Below are 21,227 nucleotides of genomic sequence, written 5' to 3' on the forward strand. Positions count from 1 at the left end.
GCGGCGCGGCCCCCTTGGCCGCGCCGCCCTCGTCATCCGGGGCCCATGTGCCCCTCTCGACTTGTCCTTCCGCCTACTTAAAGCCTCCGTGACGAAACCCCCGCACCGAGAGCCACGATACGGAAAACCTTCCGCAGACGCCGCCAACGCCGATCCCATCTCGGGGATCCGAGAGATCGCTCTCCGGCACCTCGCCGGGAGAGGGGAATCATCTCCCTGAGGACTCTACGCCGCCATGGTCGCCTCCGGTGTGATGTGTGAGTAGTCTACCCCCGGACTATGGGTCCATAGCGTAGCTAGATGGTTGTCTTCTCCCCATTGTGCTATCATTGTCGGATCTTGTGAGCTGCCTATCATGATCAAGATCATCTATATGTAATTCTATATGTTGCGTTTGTTGGGATCCGATGAATAGAGAATACTTGTTATGTTGATTATCAAAGTTATACCTATGTGTTATTTATGATCTTGCATGCTTTCCGTTACTAGTAGATGCTCGGCCAAGTAGATGCTTGTAACTCCAAGAGGGAGTACTTATGCTCGATAGTGGGTTCATGCCTCGCATTGACACCGGGACAAGGATGTAAAGTTCTAAGGTTGTGTTGTGCTGTTGCCACTAGGGATAAAACATTGATGCTATGTCTAAGGATGTAGTTGTTGATTACATTACGCACCATACTTAATGCAATTGTCTCGTTGCTTTGCAACTTAATACCGGAAGGGGTTCGGATGATAACCCGAAGGTGGACTTTTTAGGCATAGATGCAGCTTGGATGGCGGTCTATGTACTTTGTCGTAATGCCCAATTAAATCTCACTATACTCATCATGATATGTATGTGCATGGTCATGCTCTCTTTATTTGTCAATTGCCCAACCGTAATTTGTTCACCCAACATGCCGTTTGTCTTATGGGAGAGACACCTCTAGTGAACTCGTGGACCCCGGTCCAATTCTCTTTACTCGAAATACAATCTATCTGCAATACTTGTTCTACCGTTTTCTCGCAAACAATCATCTTCCACACAATACGGTTAATCCTTTGTTACAGCAAGCTTCGGTGAGATTGACAACCTCACTGTTTCGTTGGGGCAAAGTACTTTGGTTGTGTTGTGCAGGTTCCACGTTGGCGCCGGAATCCCCGGTGTTGCGCCGCACTACATCCCGCCGCCATCAACCTTCAACGTGCTTCTTGGCTCCTCCCGGTTCGATAAACCTTGGTTTCTTTCCGAGGGAAAACTTGCCGCTGTGCGCATCATACCTTCCTCTTGGGGTTCCCAACGAACGTGTGAGTTACACGCCATCGTAGACTGTTGGAGATATGCCCAAGAGGCAATAATAAAAGTGGTTATTATATATCTTTATGTTTATGATAAATGTTTATATACATGCTATAATTGTATTAACCGAAACATTGATACATGTGTGATATGTAAACAACAAAGAGTCCCTAGTATGCCTCTTAACTAGCTTGTTGATTAATAGATGATTAGTTTCATAATCATGAACATTGGATGTTATTAATAACAAGGTTATATCATTGTATGAATGATGTAATGGACACACCCAATTAAGCGTAGCATAATATCACGTCATTAAGTTATTTGCTATAAGCTTTCGATACATAGTTACCTAGTCCTTATGACCATGAGATCATGTAAATCACTTATACTCGGAAAGGTACTTTGATTACATCAAACGCCACCTGCGTAAATGGGCGGTTATAAAGGTGGGATTAAGTATCCGGAAAGTATGAGTTGAGGCATATGGATCAACCAGTGGGATTTGTCCATCCCGATGACGGATAGATATACTCTGGGCCCTCTCGGTGGAATGTCGTCTAATGTCTTGCAAGCATATGAATAAGTTCATAAGAGACCACATACCACAGTACGAGTAAAGAGTACTTGTCAAGAGACGAGGTTGAATAAGGTATAGAGTGATACCGATGATCAAACCTCGGACAAGTAAAATATCGCGTGACAAAGGGAATTGGTATCGTATGTGAATGGTTCATTCGATCACTAAAGTCACCGTTGAATATGTGGGAGCCAGTATGGATCTCCAGATCCCGCTATTGGTTATTGGTCGGAGAGAGTACTCAACCATGTCCACATAGTTCGTGAACCGTAGGGTGACACACTTAAGGTTTGATGTTGTAATGGTAGAACTTGAATATGGAATGGAGTTCGAAGTATTGTTCGAAGTCTCGGATGGGATCCCGGACATCACGAGGAGTTCCGGAATGGTCCAGAGAATAAGATTCATATATAGGAAGTCATTTTATAAGTTTGAAAATGATCCGGTGATTTTACGGAAGGTTCTGGAAAAGTCCGGAAGGAATCACTATGGAAGGAGGAGTCCCGGAGGGACTCCACCTCCCCATGGATGGCCAACCCTAGAGGGGGGAGTCCAAGGTGGACTCCACCTAAGGGGGCCGGCCACCCCCCCACATGGAAGGGGGAATCCCACTTGAGGTGGGAGTCCCACCTTGGGTAGGTTTCCGCTACATGGAAGGTTCTTGTGTTGGGGTCTTATTCGAAGACTTGTAGTCCAACACTTGGGGATCCACCTATATAATGAGGGGCATAGGGGAGGGCCCCGGCCACCACAAGCCATAGCTTGGCCGCACCCCCTCAGTGGCCGGCCACCCCTCTCCCAAACCCTAGCCGCCCCCTCTCCTCCACCTCTCCCGCACGCTTAGCGAAGCTCCACCAGAGTTCTCCATCGCCACCGCCACCACGCCGTCGTGCTACCGGATTCAAGGAGGAGCTACTACTTCCGCTGCCCGCTGGAACGGGGAGAAGGACGTCGTCTTCATCAACACCGAACGTGTGACCGAGTACGGAGGTGCTGCCCGATCGTGGGACCGTGATCAAGATCTTCTAGGCGCTTTTGCAGGCGGCAAGTGATCGTCTAAGAGCCTACTCTTATAGGCTTTGGAAATCTTCAAGGGTGAGTCTCGATCATCCCCTCGTTGCTCCCGTCTTCTAGATTGCATCTTGGCTTGGATTGCGTTCTCGCGGTAGGAAATTTTTTGTTTTCTATGCAACGAATCCCTACAGGTCGGTGGTCGCTCCATCCTTCCTTGGTTAGATCTAGATTAGAGGACCTTCTCTCGTTAGCGTTAATCTCAACTACTCCAGACCTAGCCAAAACACCAACCTCGCGTATCGATTCCCCCAAAGTCCCGCATAGAGAGAAGAAAGAGGCGAGCGACGGCGCCGGGTTGGTCATCTCCGCCCCTTCTCGTCGTCCTCCGGTGGCGCCCTGTTCTCGCCGGCAAGCTGCTATCCATGTGCCCCTCCTCCTTAGACAATCTAGACGGCCTCTAAGCAAGATCCCTCCCATCCGACGAGCAGGCTGCTCCTCCATAACGCCTCTCGCCCATGTCGCCCAGGGCCGAGGACCACAGCTGGATCCGCCATCCACACCGCCTTCCTCCACCCCTACAAGCCACTGCTCCGCCGCTACGGGCAGTGTGCCATCGTCACCGGCGCCATCAATAGCATCAACCGGGCCATCGCCATCCGCCTCGCCACCAACACTCGAGGTGCTGCCCTCCATGCCCCTAGGAATGACTTCCTCCTAATGAAGTCAAAAAAAGATGGGCAAGGTAAGTCCTAATTACACCACCATGTGAAATTGTTAGCTTTACACATGAGCTTTTTTCTGTTTATCAATTGGATTCATAGCACAAGATCAGATTCCTCAATTGCTTTACAAAATTAAAGCGAGTGCTACTTACAGAATTTCGTGGTGTTCGATTTCCAGATTGATGCTCATGATTGTTGTTATATTTTCACAATCATGCATATCACTTCATTATTAATCTTGCTGCCAGCAAGTAATTAGCATTATCTGAACCTAATGCAGTAGCGCTTATGTTTTAAGCCCAGCCTTGTAATCTCTGATTTTATATATATAAAACAAAATATACCGTAGGGGCTTCCCCTACGGTTTCATGATAAAAAAAATGCAGTAGCGCTTGTCTTATGTACTGTTAGATGAAAACATAGATGAAGTGAGAGGCTTTAGAGCTCATGAGATGATATTGTTGGCATGAATGATCACCAGACAAAACAAATGAGGTATATTATGCTTGACAAATGACTCCATGGATTGATAAATGCAACTTATTTAAGTATACAAGTGGAAGTTGTGTAAATCAGGTATGATTTTTTCTTTCATGGTGGTGCTATATACATATGCTTGTTTCTTGTACATATCAAGCAAAGTACTTTAACTTGTGCCTCGAAACCAAAAAATAATCAAAGGCACACCTTTTTACCTGGAATCAGTACACCATTTGATTATTATGATGGTAGGGCATTCCTTGCAGGTTCAGTTGGTTGGACATCCTCCCATTGAATCACTGTAGCAGGGGTGATGGGGATGATTCTGAACCATAAGAACTACTTTGAGCTTGGTGAGCCCGTAAATGTCGTGGCCCAGCAAGGCGAAGGAGGATACGAGGACGTGATATGAGGAACTGTGGATAACTAGAGTGGTGCGCCGAAGCCGGGGCGTCAGCTGCACGCGCGTGGTTTTCAATAAAGAATATACAAGGTTTCCCATCGAAGTAAGAGACATAGATAGGTCTATTTCCCTCATTCATGTGTGCTAACATCTAATGAAACTGAGATTCATGACGTTGGAGCATGTTAACGCTTGAGAAGATGGAGGGAAAAATGGGGTTTCAGGCCTCCACCACGATGGCACTACAAAATCAGAGCTTAGGTGATTGTTGGAGGCTTCTGTTTTCTTCTGTAATAATTTCTTTTGTGGGTTTAGGCCTTGAGAACCAACGATGGTTCTGTTTGTCGAGTAATTTGACATGCTTATAATACAATATAAAAAGAAACTACTACATCTTGATATGACACCAGCCTCTCACTTGTTTTGATATGTTATTTATCGTAACTAGATTTCTGTTGAATTGTCCTATGTTCATGTGTGTGTGTGCAGGCAGGCCATTGTTACAATTCATCCACATTAAATAAGAAAGTGGGTGTGGCTGAACCATGGCATTAGTTTCCAATTATTCGATCATATAAAGTTGATAAAAGTGCGAGGTATGTTCTCTACATTTTTGTAATAGATCATGTTTTAGGCAGCTAGCTTATAGCAATACACATCAATGTCTTTATACATCATGTAATCTCCATTTCCACATAAAAAACCCATTGTGCCTGATAGACAAGAAGCAATGTAGACCGGTATCCAGTATATGTGATTTCCTACTCATTTTTGTATATGAAGCAATGTATTAGAATATTGAATTACCTTTCAATATCCATTTATAAATTGTTGCCTAATTCTTCACTGTCCATATTTTGTTGATGCATCCAGACAGAGTCCGCTGCTTAAATTTGTAGCATGAAAAACTTTAAAACCGATTGGTTGTTCTTCCCTATCAATGGAAATTTCAAGCCCCTTGCCATATTTTTAGAGAGAAAAAAGAAGCTGCAATATGTCGTACTTAATTTCAAAGCAATTTTCCCTTTTTTGATACAGAGATCTCAACATTTCGTTATCTCTATAATCTAATATGTTCTTATAAAATATTTAGTGGAATGTCAGATAGTTAATGATACACTCTTAAATAATTGAGATAACCCCTAGTAAGCCAGATTTGGTAATCAATAAGCTCGAAGGTTGATATATACTGTGTCCATACCTTGACACATTCTACGCCCAATGAATAAAATACTCTCTTTGTTCTCACATTTTTGACCTTGGAAATTTTGGTGCCGATATGGTGTTCAATTTTTGTTTACACGGGAACACTCAATGTGCGGGGTATCCAGGCTCATTAGGGCACTAACTATTTTACCGTAAGAGTTAATTTACTTCTAAAACTGAAACTAGCGAGCTAATATGTTTCTGGACATATAACAGACCTACCTTACTTGATAGCTACTCCTCCGTTCTGTATTAATTGATGCGGACTCACGCACAAAAAACACAGCGGCCTGGTAGTGTTTGCGCAATTAATTCAGACCGGAGGTAGTACTTATTATTGCAGAATCAATAGGCTTTATGAAGCAGTGTTTTTTTAAAGAATATTTATTTGTGCTGCTTGATGTCGTAACAGGAGAAATTAGGTCCAACTACATGGAACAAGGGAGCAACAGTTGGAGAAGAGGGCAGCCAAATTCAAGAAGGCATAGTGCCTAGATAAGGAGAGCGCCTGCCAGTGCCAGTGAACAAAGGGTGTATATTATCGTTTGGCACATCGAAATAGGCAGTAGTTGTTTGGTTGATTTGTGAAACAAGAGGATAGTTTCTTGAGTGGATTATAGGCTAGACTAGAAAGGTTTCCACTTTGTGTGATTGTATGGTAGGAAGAGAGAGACGGGTGACCAGTATCACCAATAATATATCAATGTTTATTGGATATATAAACATAAGCACATGAGTCTTTGTCCGAAGTGCTCACAAACTTGCTTATTGAATTCAGTTGTGTATTTTTATTGCTTTATACATCATTCTTTTTCTTCATTAAAGTAAGAAGTGTAATCCAGCTCCATCCATCAATATAGCGGGGATCATGTGGAACCACCTAAAAGAGGATTGACAAGTGCTATTGCACATAGTTGAATAAGTGCTACTGTCTGTAGCTGAATATATGTAACGAGTTCAAGAGTACAATCTTAGGTGACAAATGGCTATTAGCAAATTCAGCGAGAGGAATCAATCCAGACTGGGATGCATACACAGTTTGCCCTTTCACTCACCAACTCCAGCTCCTAGGTGCAAGCTGCAAAACATATTAAATCATATACATGACCAGATTATCAATAGACGAAGCAATGATGCAAAATGTATTACCTCCAATTCGAAAAAAAAAACTTACCTTTCAACACGGAGGTAGTACCTAGCTAGAGAGTCAATAGATAATCTGAGAGAGAGAGAATATCGATATGAGGGAATAAAAAATACCAACTAGATGAATGATCTATACATCATATATTCTTTCGTGGCAATGCACGGGCATTCAACTAGTATGTATCAATACACGGTATCAGCCTATCATGTATTGCCACGTGGGCTGTTCAGTTCAACTACGCGCTAATTAGATCGATTCCAAATTCCAATGCATGATATGTATCAAAGCACGTGGGCTATTCAGCTAATCAGTTCAACTAATAGCTCACGGCAAAACTTTGATAAAATCATAACTTTAAATTTAGATCTTCGTTTTAGTTAATTTTTTTACATTAGTTTGATGGTTAAATTCTCTATCTGCTGGTGTAAAATTTTCTTATTATAGAATTTTCAAATCTATCACCCTTTTAAAAAAATAAAAATAAATCGCGTCGCGTATGTGATCTATCGAATCAGAAAACTGCTAGCTCATGTCACATGTTAGACTTCAAAAATTCGTAACTTTAAATCTAGATCTTATATTTAGATGTTTGTTCTTGCGATGAATTCGTAATTAAATTCTCTACCCGCTGATACTAATTTTGCAAATTAAAGAATTTTTGAATTTATCAGTTAAAAGTTGAATTTAGTATATTAGCATGTTAAATTGTTCACGTGTCGCCGGAGCCACTGAAGCCGAGCCAAGCTGAAGCGAGCCAAGCCGCCAGCCGAAGTCCAGCCGAACCTGAAGCCGAGGAGCGCCACATCCGTCTGATCAAGATCCGATGCTTTGGGACGCGCCACATCTCCGCTTAAAACACCAAAATCTGAATACTTCCGAAAATTATAATTAAATAACCGTAACTCCGTTTTGATCGATTCTTTTTTCGTTAGTTTCAGAATCTTATTATCTACACTTTGGAGTTGGAATTTTCAAATTATAAGTAACTAATTTTCACGTTTGTAATATTGGATATTAAACCTCATCTTGAACATAATTGGAGTTATTTAATTAATCAATGTGTGGGATGTCCCATGCATGTTAGACTTGATGCATAATATTTTTGGTCGAAATTTAAGTATTTTATATCATAATTGCATGCATGCATATAGTGTGAAACATTATTGTTGCATTGATTATTCATTAAAATTATTATTTTTACCTTTGCGATAGATTGTGCGGAGTGCGCGAGCGTTGCTGAGGTGGAATATTGTTTAGAGTGCTGTTAAGGTAAGTTACACCTTTGTTCATATGTTTGTCCCAAGTTTTCTACTATGCATATCTTTTTTCCTTCAAATGATTAGTATGCATGTGTAGGATGTTTTGTAGATTTTACTTGGTAAATATTTTACAAGTTCGCGTGCTATTTTGTAGATTGCCATGAGTAGAAATATTACTTAGAAATATTTCCACTTGATATCATGGCCATAGGAATCCCTAAATTTTTCTAAGTGCCATATAAATACAGATGGGTACAAAAGAAAATTTCTAAGTACTTGAGCTCGTTTATGAGCGCAACTTTACTCCCAAAAGTCTCCTTCAAAATAAAACTAAGTTTTCTTCCGGGCGGAATGGTTTTTTCGGGACAACGAGTGGAGATTGGTGGAGGACTGCCGCCCAGGATCAAAGAAGTCTGCCATGTTCCAGATGTCAGAAGCTTCCAGTGCAACCACAATACAATATGGGCTCTGTCTTGGCTAAGTACTTATTGGGAAACCTCGCCTGGGTATCGCCATTGGGAGGAATTTTGGGCACGGGCGGATCCGGAAGGTAGAGGGGCTACTAAGGAAAAGCTTCGTCGTGACCTCGTCCTGGCCTTAATGAAGATGAAGAATTTTGACAAAAAGTCTTGGTTGTGAATTGTGGGTAAAGAGCGCAACCTCTCGAGAGTGTTAACCTGATCGATCAGCCGTGTCCACGGTAAAAGGACAATTTGAGCATCTGAAGGATGGAGCCTCTAAATGATTTCCTCTCTCTTTTCAAATAAGTTTTCAAAACCCTATGGCGTGTGTAATATCGTTCATAAGTGGGGTTTTTTGGGAACTTGGTGTGTAATATCCAAGTGCTCGGAACTTGGTGTGTCATATCCAAGTGTTAGGTTGATTTGGACACTTGGTGTGTAATATCCATGTGCTCCACTCGGCCAATATTATTTATCAAAATTTTGCAAAGTAGGGTAAAATATTTTCTCTCTAACTTTGTGAAAATTGGCTTTACGCAAATATACCTCAAGCCTCCTCTTATCTGCCTCGCATGTAGATTTAGTCAATTTCCCCCTTCTTGGTGTAATTTGTCATACATTCAAAGTATTGACCAATTCTATTGGCTGCACTCACGTGCAGAATACGAAGGTTGAAGAAAGGTGCGCTAGGATCGCGGGTCTACACTGAATGAGCATGTGGCGTTGATGGACTCAATTTATCTTAAGTTTTTCGTCGATTTTATTTGAGCTAGCCTTGAGTTATGCAAAGTTGTAATAAATTAAACTCTGTATTTATTCGATTCGTGTAATAATGACATTGTGTTTTACATGGTATTTCATCGACTGTGAGTGCTAGCTTATGATTCAGGGACTAGCATGTTAATCACAGAGACTTAGGATCCTACCCAATCCAAGGTCATTACATGTTGCTTACCGGGGGCCAAACCGGGTGATTTCCATTGGTTGAGCAGCTAATTCCACGGAACACCATTGGAAGAGACTAATACGAAACCACACCAACGACCATGAAAATCGACCATATCCTAGGAGATCCGTAGGGCACACGATTCTACGCGCCCTCCACCGATGCTAGACGCACTATCAGAGCGAGGATAGGACGAGAAGAACTTTATTCTAACTTTAGGATGCAGCCCCACCTCACCATCCCGAAGAAGACAATCAACACAACCTAACAAAAGACAAAAACCCTCCCCCCGACGAGAGACTGTGGTCCACCACACCTTCAAGACCCCAAGGCCACCAGAGGTGAAGCGGATCAACGATGTCACCCTAAATGGATTGGCCGCCTTCGCATCGCCTCCTCCTAGAGTCCCGTACGTAACGGTTCCCGTTTAATCCACTTTTTTTGTGGTTACATTGAATAATATGGTAGTTGGTTAGACATGCTTTGGAAATTGCATTTTCTAGAGGCACGACAAGTTGAAATTATCATGCATAGAATTCCAAGAGTACATGGATAGGAAAAACGCAAAATTGAAATGTTATGCGCAATTGATTCATTCTTGTTTGTATATGCACGGCATGTTGCATCACAAGCAGAATGAAACTTTTTCAAAAGACTAGAGACAATGGATTATTTTATATGGAATGTAACATAAAGGAAAACCCTATTTTTTCCTTTTAAACTCACACTGAATACCTTCGTTAAATATAAAATTCTTCAAATCTAAGAGGTCGTTACCGAAGTTCGAGAGGTGCGAGGACATGAGTAGGCCATTGGACCTGGACTTGGGCTTAGGTATGACGTATTAGATGTCACGCAGCAAATTCAACAGCCGAAATGCATGGGGGGAGCGCCTATTGTCCTCTTTAAGTGGAGCGGACCATTGTCTCCGCATACCCTCGTACAAATCATCGGTATTTGTGGGCTTGGTCCATTTAAGTTGCCAATGCGTATTTCTTTCACTGTCACGCGATTTGCTTGTGCGTGAATGTGTCAGTTCTCAGTTCAAGTGTCTCCGAGTGACTTTCATTTTTTGCGATTGGATTTCTATATTCGCACGAGCAAATTAGAATAGTTCAGAGGCACTAGTGCGGTGGTTATTGATGATTGTAGGCACCTGTTGACGGTGCTTGGCAAGGCAACGATACGACATTGCCCGCGAGAAGCTAATGAGGCTGCACATGAGCTTGCTCGCCATGGTTCTTTGGAGAGGGTTAAAGTTTTCTGGTTTTCGAACCCTCCTGCGTTTATCATTCCTGTAATTGTTAAGGACCGTGTGTTGATTGAGTAATAAAGTTGTCGAAATTTAAAAAAAAAAAAGAATAGTTCGAACTTCAAATATAAAAAATGTTCAAATTTTAAAAAAAATAATTATGAAAATCGTTCCAAATTGAAAAATGTACGAAATAAAAATTGTTCAAAATTCAAAAAAAAGTTCAAATATGAAATAGTTCAAACTCAAAAAATGTTCATATTAAAAAATTCAAAACTAAAAATTTTCAAACTTAAGAATTGTTCAAATCCAAAATAGTTAAACTCGAAAATTGTTCAGATTAAAAAATGTTCAAAATTAAGAATCGTTCAAATACAATTCAAAAAAGTTCAAATCTAAATAAGTCAAACTTCAAAATTGTTTAAATTTGAAAAGGTTCGAAATTTAAAAAGTTCACAAAAACCGACAAGCAAAACCAAAATTAAAGGGGAAATGAATAGAACCATGGCGCTCGTCGCTGGAAGCGAATAACTAGACGAAGAATCCAACAAAAAATAGAAGGGAGACGAGAAAGAGAAAAGAGAAACTCACTACACCTCAACCAGATCTGACTAAAAGGGAGTGAGCGTAGTTCCGCCCGAAGTTCTTCCTTTTGGTCCGCTCCAAATATGTGTCAATAAAAGGTACCGCATCTCTTTTTTTATTTCCTTTAATTTTGGGTTTTTTAAAAATAATTATAAATATGTTCAAATCTAAAAAAATATTTTTTAAAGTTCAAATCTGAGAAAATGTTTAGACTAAAACAATTCATATTTATAAATATTCAAATACGAAAAATTTGTAAATAAAATTTGTTCAAATTAAAAAGTTCAAAATTAAAAAATGTTCAAATTTTTTGAAGTTCATAAAACCCGAGAAAATCGAAGAAAAATCAGAAGGAAAAAAGCGTTTAGATAAAAAAAAGAATTGAACGAAAAAAAACAAGAAAATAACTGAAAAGGAATAAAAACGGCTAAAATCAAAGGCAGAAGAACCTTTTTTTTTTTTTTTTTTTTTTGAGATAAGGCAGAAGAACCTTGGTAAACGTGATGGAACACGAAGAACGAGTCGGGAACGAAAAGAACACCTGCGCGTGAGCGAAGACTTGCTGGGCCAGGCCCATCCGACAAACGGGTATGCGGAGAACGAGATAAAGTCCGCGTTGAGCGGAGAATAGGGTTCGCCATGCATGGGCCGTTTGATGGAGTTTGGGACGACTGGGAACATGTTAGCCTTTTTTCTGTTTTTTTTTTTCTAAGTGAACAGAACCCCACCAGAAAAAGCTCACCAGCACTAGTGAACAGCAATCGTCACTGGATCACTTGAAGAAAAGGCAATACCTGCACAACTTTGCGATAAAATCTAAAAATCCAGATGGTCTACTGAGTTTTTTTTCGAAATGGAGATGCTCTACTGAGTGACCTCCTGTTTTTATGAACCGAAGTCGACGCAGAGCATAGACGTTACAAATTCACAACATGGATGATTCAGGCGATGACCACTTGATCAGCCTACAGGCTACATCCATGCTACTGTCGAAACCAAACACGCGTCTGAAACGCTCGCTCGCCGCTGTTTCTTTGCCTATTAAGCTCCCAACGTTCTAATTGCCTCTCTTTCTTTTCTAGCGCCGGCCGTGTGTAGGCTGATTCAACGTGGCCGACCGTTCCATCTCAACCTCCGGTTACGCGTCAACACCTCCTCACTGGATCCTCCTGTCCTCGCTGCTCAAAATGTTTCTCCTCCTCTCTTTGACCCGGGAAACAAGATTAAGCCAGTTCTTTTGGCAGGACATGAAACCATTTCTCACAATGTTTCATCTAAAATTATGCTACTTACGAGTTTCCACAGAAGTATTGATTATGTTGCTTACCGGCGACCAAACTGGGTGATTTCCATTGGTTGAGCAGCTAATTCCAGGGGACAACATCGCGATCAGTGACGGTGTTTGAGAGCGACGGTTTCAGCAATCTAAAAATGCAGGTAATCCCAGGGCAAGGATTTCAGTCAGATCTTGCCCAGCCCATTGGCCCAGCAAAAAATAGGATCCTGCCTTGCTACCTCAATCATGCCTCATCGAGAAATTCACGTAAGACAAAACTGCTCTTGCAGAAATGCAGAGGTTGCCCCCACCACTTGCTCAGATTTAGTGGTTGTGTGGGCTTAACAAATACAGTGAGAGATTTCATCAGATGCTCTGGCTTGCAAATAAGCCCTGCTTGCAACACAGCAAGGTAGGTTTCTAGTTGACTAATGGCCAGATTGGGGGAGATGGTAGGGCTTAGTTGTCAAGCCACTTAGCTGTAACGTGGCACAGCAAAATATGTTAAGGTTGTAGGGGTACTACTATATTACTAGTATCCTTCCAAGTTGGGAACTCCAAAAGCATCTCATGTTGTCATGCTGAAGGTTGCAGGCTTTTAAGTTCCCAACAAAATATATGATGAGAACAATGAGATGTAGTATTGGGGAGAGTTGAGAACAATTCCACATGGAATTCAGTTTCGTTAGGAGTGTATCTCATTTACAATTGTTCCCAAGATTTCCTATACTGCCTTAGAACGTATACAATACATATGCTTAAGAGAGATGTCTAGTAAAATAGATCGGCATCGATCTTGTTAAGTAGGTTGCACGGATGGTTGTTGTATAGTAACATGAATTATGTACTCCCTACCATACTTTACCGAAAAGATGAGTTATATCAGGCACCGGTCTCTAAACTGATAATTGTGCAAGAAATAAGCACCTTGCACTTATCTCATTTTCAATTGTTCCCAAGATTTCCTATACTGCCTCAGGGCATTTACAATGCATGGGCTTATAAATAGATCGTCGATCCTGCCAACTAGGTTGCACAGATGGTTGTTCTATAGCAACATGAATTTCTTTACCAAGAAATGAGCTGTATCAAGCACCAGTCCTTAAACTGATATACTTGTTAAGCACCTACTTGTATAGTAACATGAATTATGGACCATTCTTAAACGAAAAAATGAGTTGAATCAGGCACAGTTGTTTAAACTGATATACCTGTGCAAGATATAAAGCACCTTGCACTTTGAGGGAGAAACTGTAAAACAGTCTGAATACGATCAGTTCTGCATGAATAGAGAAACGCCGCCGTTTTAATCTACGTACACACACACGTGCCCTATGTTCCTAGTCTGAAATGTATGGTTCCATTATTATTTTTATGTATGAAAAGAGAAGAGCCGTCCTTGTAATTTGGTATTGATTTGTGGACAGGTAATAAATATGATAGTGCTATCCAGGCAAATATACAAGATCGTTTAACGATTCTGGCACATAAACAATTCGGGCAGATATATTTCAATATTAAGAAAGACATATCTTAGCTGAAAGGACATGTAACCAAGAGATCCATGAAGTTAACAACCGAGCATATATTTATTTATTCTTTGTACTTGTATGCAAGCAAACAAGAGGGTACAGATGGAGCTACATCTTGATCCTGTTACAACAAAACTCACAAGGAAACTACAAGCAAAGGGTTCATCAAAGCTGGGACCAACTTGTACTAGTACCCTGAAAAACAGGAACACCCTGCTCTACTACTTCTGAATCGAAGGCTTGCAAAAGTCCACCATCAGTGCTGAAAAAAAAGACGACGCCATTTTCTCCACAGATATCTGAAGCCTTTTTGGTGGTAGGATTGAGAGGACGGCAAAGGTGTGTTTGGGTTTGAAAAACTCAATCCTCTAATTGGAAAAACAGGGTGACAGGGCAAAATCATGGAGTGAAGGGGAGAAATGAAAAATGAGGTTTGTAGAAGTCAAACTCCCCTTGGTAACTAGCCCTAGAAAAAGACATGTCTCTTAGTTAACAGTCTACTCTCTCCCAAGAACATGGAGTGATTAGATCAAACCAGGCAAAAAAGAGGTTGAGAATAGAAGTGTAACTAGGTGTTTAGGCAAAAAAAGGTGGAAATGGCTATCTTTGAGGGGCACTGTGTGGGGGACTGCAAGCAAACTCTCTTCAGAAGCACCAGCAGGGAAGAACCTAAAACCATTAGCCCCAAATACTTCAAGGCTAATGATGAAAAAAAGGAGGGAAATAGAAACCAAAGATCTAAATTAGACTTGATGATCAGGAGGCAGCAGGTCCTTCACCGGGACGACTTGAAGGCTTGATTTAGCTTCCTGACGATGTCCTTGACAGATAAGGAGAAGTCATCACTGGCCTGCAAAATTATCATCAGAATAACACATCAGTAAGACCATCTAAATGTTAACTAATTTGTGTTCACATGTACAAGTAATAAATTAAGAAGAGATGAGATGATTGAGAGAGGAGAGCTGACCGTGGCCATGATGGTGATGTCGAGGGTGGAGGTGGTGAAGGGAAGCACATTGGTGTTCATGATGGCGAGGCCGATGCTCTCCACCTCGGTCAGGGCGGCGATGAGGGCTCCCTTGCGGTTCTCGCAGTGGATCTTGACGAGCACCGTGCGGTCCGACATCCGGGCCTCGATCTCCGGCAGCCCGGCCTCGGCGCCCTCGAAGTTCTCGTCGCAGGAGGAGCCATCGTCCTCGTCGGCTGTGAGCTGTGACTTCTTGACGAGCACCGCCGACTCCACGGGCCGCCTCCGGGCCACCTCCTCCATGCCCTTGACCTGCTCCTGCAGCGTCTTGACGTACTTGATCGCGTCGCCTAGCACGGACGCCTTGTCCATCTTCTTGAGGCCCGGCACGATCTTGGACAGCGCGATGAAGCGCTCGCTGAGCTTCTCGCGGCGCTTCCGCTCGGCCAGGATGTGGTCCTGGTTCTGTGCCGCGGGACGGGTCATCGGCGCCACCCTGGCGGGCTCGGCGGCGACCATGGCGTCGTAGCTCCGCTTGTGAAACGGCGCCACAGCCGCGGCGTCGACCTCCTGCTTGGGCTTGACAGCGGGCGCAGTGCCGTAGTAGGCGGCGGCGGGGGCCTGAGGCGCCGCCTTGGCGAAGGCGTTGCCGCCGCCGAAGGAGAGGATGGTTGGGGAGGAGGTGTCGGCGGGGGAGCCCTGGTCCGTGATGCACGAGTCCCAGCTGGTGGTGTTCAGCTTGGCCGCCTTGCACGGCCGGTGCTCGTACTGCTGCTCCTGCTGGTGCATCAGCGCAGCAGCCTCCAGCTCACCCTGCCCGAACGCCACGGCGATCTGCTGCTCTGTGTACTGCTCCAGCGACGCGTCCGACTGCCACTGGTGGAAGAAGCTCGGCTCGTCCATGACCTGCGCGCCAAGAAAAGACCACACACGATTAGTCACCTTGTGACTGCTAGTGCAATCATATAACAAAGAGAAGATGATGAGTAAATTACCATATTGGAGAACCACTGAGTCGCCATTCGGAGATATAAATTTGTTCGATCTAAACGCCTCGATCGCCTCCAAGCTAAAGATGGCAAATTGTTTCTTTATGAGTTGGCCTGAATCCTGATATATCAGAACGCACAGCAGTTAGTAAAAATGCAATGTGTAAGCTCGAGCTGAGGCTGTTACGACGTCTCTGTGCATGTGTGTTGATTATCAGTGGAGGGAGGGAGGAGGAAGGAGCTGAGGCCAAGAACTAGAGAGACCAACCTTCGGAGAGAGAGAGAGAGAGGTCAGCTTGGTCCCTTTCCTTTGCTTCGCACCAATGGAAGACGACGCAAGCCGCACCAGCTTATATAACCTTTGGGATTAGGAGAATGAGACTATTTTAAGGCCTCTTGGTTGGGTGTGAACTACTCCTTGGTTCGAGCCTCTTAGACTGTACGAATGGTGGCTGGCTTGAGTCACCTATTCCCTGTACGTGCCCCTTTTATAAAAAGGATTTGGAGGGGCCATCGTGGTTGTATTTTGCCAGTCTAGCTGGTACTATAGATTATTGCTCTCCCACTTTCTCTCCGCAGCATTTTTATTGGCTCAGAAGGATATATCAATTCGTTGTATTACTTCATGGTGATGTCAAGGAGATCGGCCAGAGGATGTGTGAAAATATACACACCGAGGATCCGAAATATTTGGTTCTGCTTTTGTCGTTTCTACCAGTGTTTGGTTGGTGTTCCGTCGCAGGGTCCTGTGGGTTGTACGGGAATAGTTTGAGCCAACTTGAACTTGATTTTGGAGATTGTCCGTATCACCAGCAAATATATTTCTGCCTGTTTTCAGCGGGAGGAAAGCAAGCATTCAAAATTCTCAAATATACACTTACATGGATCCAATCAGTTATATATGTATGTGACATGTGATTTCACAAAAATAAAAAATTGATGTCTGATACGATATGACATACTCCCTTAAGTCTGGTATAAAACCCGTCATTTCAGATGGGAATATAGTCAATACATACTAATGTCTTCAAATGTATTTTGATTGGATAAATGAAAATCATGTGTGTATTCTCTCAAAATTCTTCTAAAGTTACATTTTTTATTATATATTTCAAAAGAAACCAGTGGTAAAAGGTACATTTGGAACACCTCTAATGTACAAAACAATAAATTTCAGAGGACAGGCAATATATTGTGAATTAGATATTTTCATCCCAGTAAATTGTTTCTAGAGCTTCCCCCTAATGCACCAAAATTAGAGGAAGATATTGTATTACTTATCTTCGTACTTTGAGAGCATAGTCAATTGAATTTGCAATGTAGAAAAGAAACAAAAGCCAGTAAATTCGGTTTTGGATTTTCACATTGTAGGAATACATTATATCTATAGAAACTTCTTTGGTTGATGGAAATGAAACTGGTTTCACAACTTTACAATATATGCCCTTGTAATATCCACACGCGCATTTTAATTTCCACAAGCTCTTTAATAGAAGGAAAGGGTCTTCTTCTAGTCTGTCGAGGTTTTCTTGTGTCGTTTTTGTTCATATAAAATTCATTACATGTCAGATTGGCAACCAAACATAATAGGTCTCTAAGCCCGGCCAAAGAACAGAAGAATTATTTTCCACACATAGTGACCAAATTAGGAGATAAAATAAAAAACCATTAGCAAAGCTAAAATAATGATTAGGGAATTAAAGTGTAATATGAAGTTACATAACATAAGGAAAAAGTGTCAATTTGAAGAAAACATGATTTATGGGCGAAATGTGTATCCTATTTTTTATAATATATTTTTTGAAATATAAATATTTTAAAAGTGAAAGCGACGAAAAATAGGTATTTAAAATAGCTAACAAAATAAATTCACTAATTTTCTTGATTTTTATGAATGTTCCTTCATTTATCTAGACCTTTCTTGATTTTTTTAATGTAGTGTTAATTATCGAAAATTTTCTTTGGCTCCCAAGATCTAGTTATCTCTAAGAAAGATCAAATTTCATGTGTCAAAATTACAAAAAAATATAAAACGAATCTAGATGTAGTCCAGGATATATGCTACCATCTTGCAACATCACAACCATAAGTTCTGGTAATTCCTAGGTACACAAAAAAGGAAATCCAATAATTTTGTAGTGCTAAAAACATGCATTGTTCACTCTACTCAGATACATACTTTTTTTTCTTTTTTCTTAACTGGAATACAAACTATTTTAATTTGAGACTATTCATATTTGTAGGATATATCATTGAGCACATCCAGATTATTTTACAAATTTGAAAGCTTTTAATTGAACATGATTTCCAATTTTAAAAAATAGAAGGATCACTTGAGCTTGGGAGCCAGAAATGCATACTAGTCAATTATTCCACCTATTTTGAACTTCTCAGTTTAAAACAATTCATGGAACTTATCTTATTTATTTGGATATTTGAGATTTCCTTCTTTTATCCAATGTTTCCATATTCTTTTAGCTATGCTGAGTAGTTTCTGTTTGTCCGACTAGTAGTCGTAAATTGTTTAACTATGATGTTTTCCAATAGTATTGTGAGTTGTTATATGTATTATTCTTTCATAAGATTCATTAGTAGTCATTGTTTTATTTCTTATTACCACTAGGTTTTTTTTGCTTTTGATCTTTTTTCCATTAAGGAGTTAAGTATTAGAATTAGAGCATAATTTTTTAATCTAATTTTCTTTCTGATACTCCGACAATAATTTTAGTTTCCATTATTTCCTAAAATTATAGGGTTTTTAGTTTCCTAATTGAATTTGCCGACAAATCACCATGTTTGCAAAATCGCCATCTCCTTATTTGGCACACCACTTTTACTGCAGCTAACCGAGAAATACTTCCGGCATTGAAAGTTAATAGGCTTGTCTGCTAGTTGAGTTTGGAGATAAAACTGAGCTCACCGAATAGTTGGAGGAACAAAACTAGAGATAAAAACTTTATAGTTTTACTAAAATTGGCATTATACGTTACATACCATTAGTGTGTTGAAGTAACTATGCAATTTTTTTGTGGGGTGAGTTGCATAGTATTCCCCCAGCTCGGAGGACCACTTGTTGTAGTGCGATGGAAAATCTTTGGATAATTTTATTTCTTATCAATGGCACATTCGAACTTGACCTATGCCTTTTAAGAATAGCCGGTTTCAAGGTTAGATAAAGAAGGAGAGTTGTGATAAACTTGGCGAGCCAACGTAAAGACTAGCTATTCCTATTGATATGAATTCCCATAGAAGTCATGACACATTGGCGAAATATAATTTTGAGCCGGCCTCCTCGCTCTATGTTTGAGTACCAATACTAGTTTTGATTTATTTGCGGTTTCAACCGATTAAATTTTGGTTTTGCTACTCAGCGTTCAGCACCCAGCCGAAAGTGGAGACGCCCGTCACTAAAACCTGGGAACAAACAGATCAACTAACGAGCAGCAAAATAATCTGTGCAAGTGCAACCTGTTGCCCACCAGAAAGATTTGTTGGTGGATTTTGATGATGCCTTGGGCCCAACTCACATGGGGACAAGCAAGTGTATATTGAGGCCGACCAATAGGATTAGTTAACAGCTTAATATAATGAAAAATCAATTTTCAATGGGCAAAGCAAGCTGGATTTATGAAACGATCTAATCAAGGGATTTGTTCAAGATTTTGTTCAGTGTTATTTGAATCTTTTTCGAACGTGGACTCCCAACCGTTGATGTGAGAGAAGGGGTTGAGAAATTTTAAAGAGGGCACTGGATATTGCGTGATCTGGCTCCGAACTTTTAGCAAGAGTTAATGCCCCAAGTTACTTCAACCATGGGGAGAGAGAATAATGAACACATGCTGTGCCAAGTTGGAGATCTAAACATGTGATTTGCACCGTTGGCCGTGCTAAGTAAAGTCTTAACAATTCGTGCGTGTGCATAATCATATGGTTAACCAAATACATCATTTAAATAGAATGCTACGTTACCCTGCATATCCATGCGTCCATGTGTAGCATAATTGTAGTAACTACATCTAATACAGATGAAAATTAGCAAACATCCTCCCAAGTCGACCCTCCCGAGTCGCTCCCTTCCGGGAGGCTCTGGAGACGCCCTCCCACCTCAAACCCCCTACTGCATCCACCCCTGCCCCACTGGCCGCCACCGGTACCCTTGCCAGCAGCGGAGAGCCGCCATCCCACCTCAAGCCCCCTACTGGCCCCACCCACGCCCCATTGGACACCACCGCTACCCTAGCCGGCAGCGGTAGCGGCACCCTCCGCATCAAAGACGGCGGCTGGGATGGCGAGATGCGACCCGTTGGGGTTCCTCGTGAGTTGGGGGAACTCCGATGGCAACACATGGTGGCATGGCTTTACGTTCGGGGCCTGAGGCCCTACGTTAGTGTGGCGGTGACGACGATGCGGTCCACCCCCAGCGAGTCTTCGATGAGCATGGTGGCGTACTGGATCATCGTGCCGAGATCTAGGCTAAAGCCGATCTGGCCAGATGGGTTCAGCCACGGCCGGGGCGACGTGGCCTAGCGGCTCCTCGGATCGCTGACACTTGCAGCCTTGCGCCTGAATTGCGTCTTTCCTCTCAGGACAATCCGGAATGGAGGCGACTGGCGGCTTAGGGGCCTACCGGTCTCGCGAATAATGGTAGCGGTCCTAGGGTTTCTCCTCCTATCAAGATGAAGACCTACCGGTTGCCTGGCCTCATTGATCTGGCTGCACTGGCGTGTCCCAAAAGGCTCCACCGGAGTACTCCACTAGAGACTGCTAGATCAGGTGAGATTCGGTCGTGCGCACCCGTGTTTTTTCTCTCACCGTTTGGTTCCAGAGGGACCTCTTCGAAACTCTGTTGGCTGTTAATATCATGGGGCACGTTCTCGTTCTATGGTTCTGGCAGAGAATGTTATGGAAGCCGAGATCTGAGGACTAGCGATGGTGGTTCGACTCCGGTGGCGATGAGGAATTGGCTTGGTGATTCGTAACTTGGAGCATCGGCATGCTGGTGGGGGTGACTACAAGAGAAGTTCATAGTCTTACCTTTTAGGGTGAAAATTCAATGTCTGGACTTAATTAGTTGTGCCTGGTAATGTTCTTGTTGAAAGCGATGTTTTGAGAGTGATGACTTTGTC

At 42.1% G+C, this 21,227-nt stretch overlaps 1 protein-coding gene across 1 annotated transcript; it reads right to left on the reverse strand.

Moving 5' to 3' along the window:
* Window positions 1-14,175: 14,175 nt before the first annotated feature.
* On the reverse strand, window positions 14,176-16,545 carry LOC124700351 (transcription factor bHLH18-like). Its single transcript, XM_047232494.1, has 4 exons — window positions 16,370-16,545; window positions 16,108-16,222; window positions 15,113-16,018; window positions 14,176-14,992 (listed from the first exon to the last, which is right to left on the reverse strand). The coding sequence occupies exons 2-4, from the start codon at window positions 16,132-16,134 to the stop codon at window positions 14,918-14,920; spliced, it is 1,008 nt and encodes a 335-aa protein (XP_047088450.1). The 5' UTR covers window positions 16,135-16,222; window positions 16,370-16,545; the 3' UTR covers window positions 14,176-14,917.
* Window positions 16,546-21,227: the final 4,682 nt, after the last annotated feature.

Source organism: Lolium rigidum, chromosome 3 (genome assembly GCF_022539505.1).
Source record: "Lolium rigidum isolate FL_2022 chromosome 3, APGP_CSIRO_Lrig_0.1, whole genome shotgun sequence".
Classification (NCBI taxonomy): domain Eukaryota; kingdom Viridiplantae; phylum Streptophyta; class Magnoliopsida; order Poales; family Poaceae; genus Lolium; species Lolium rigidum.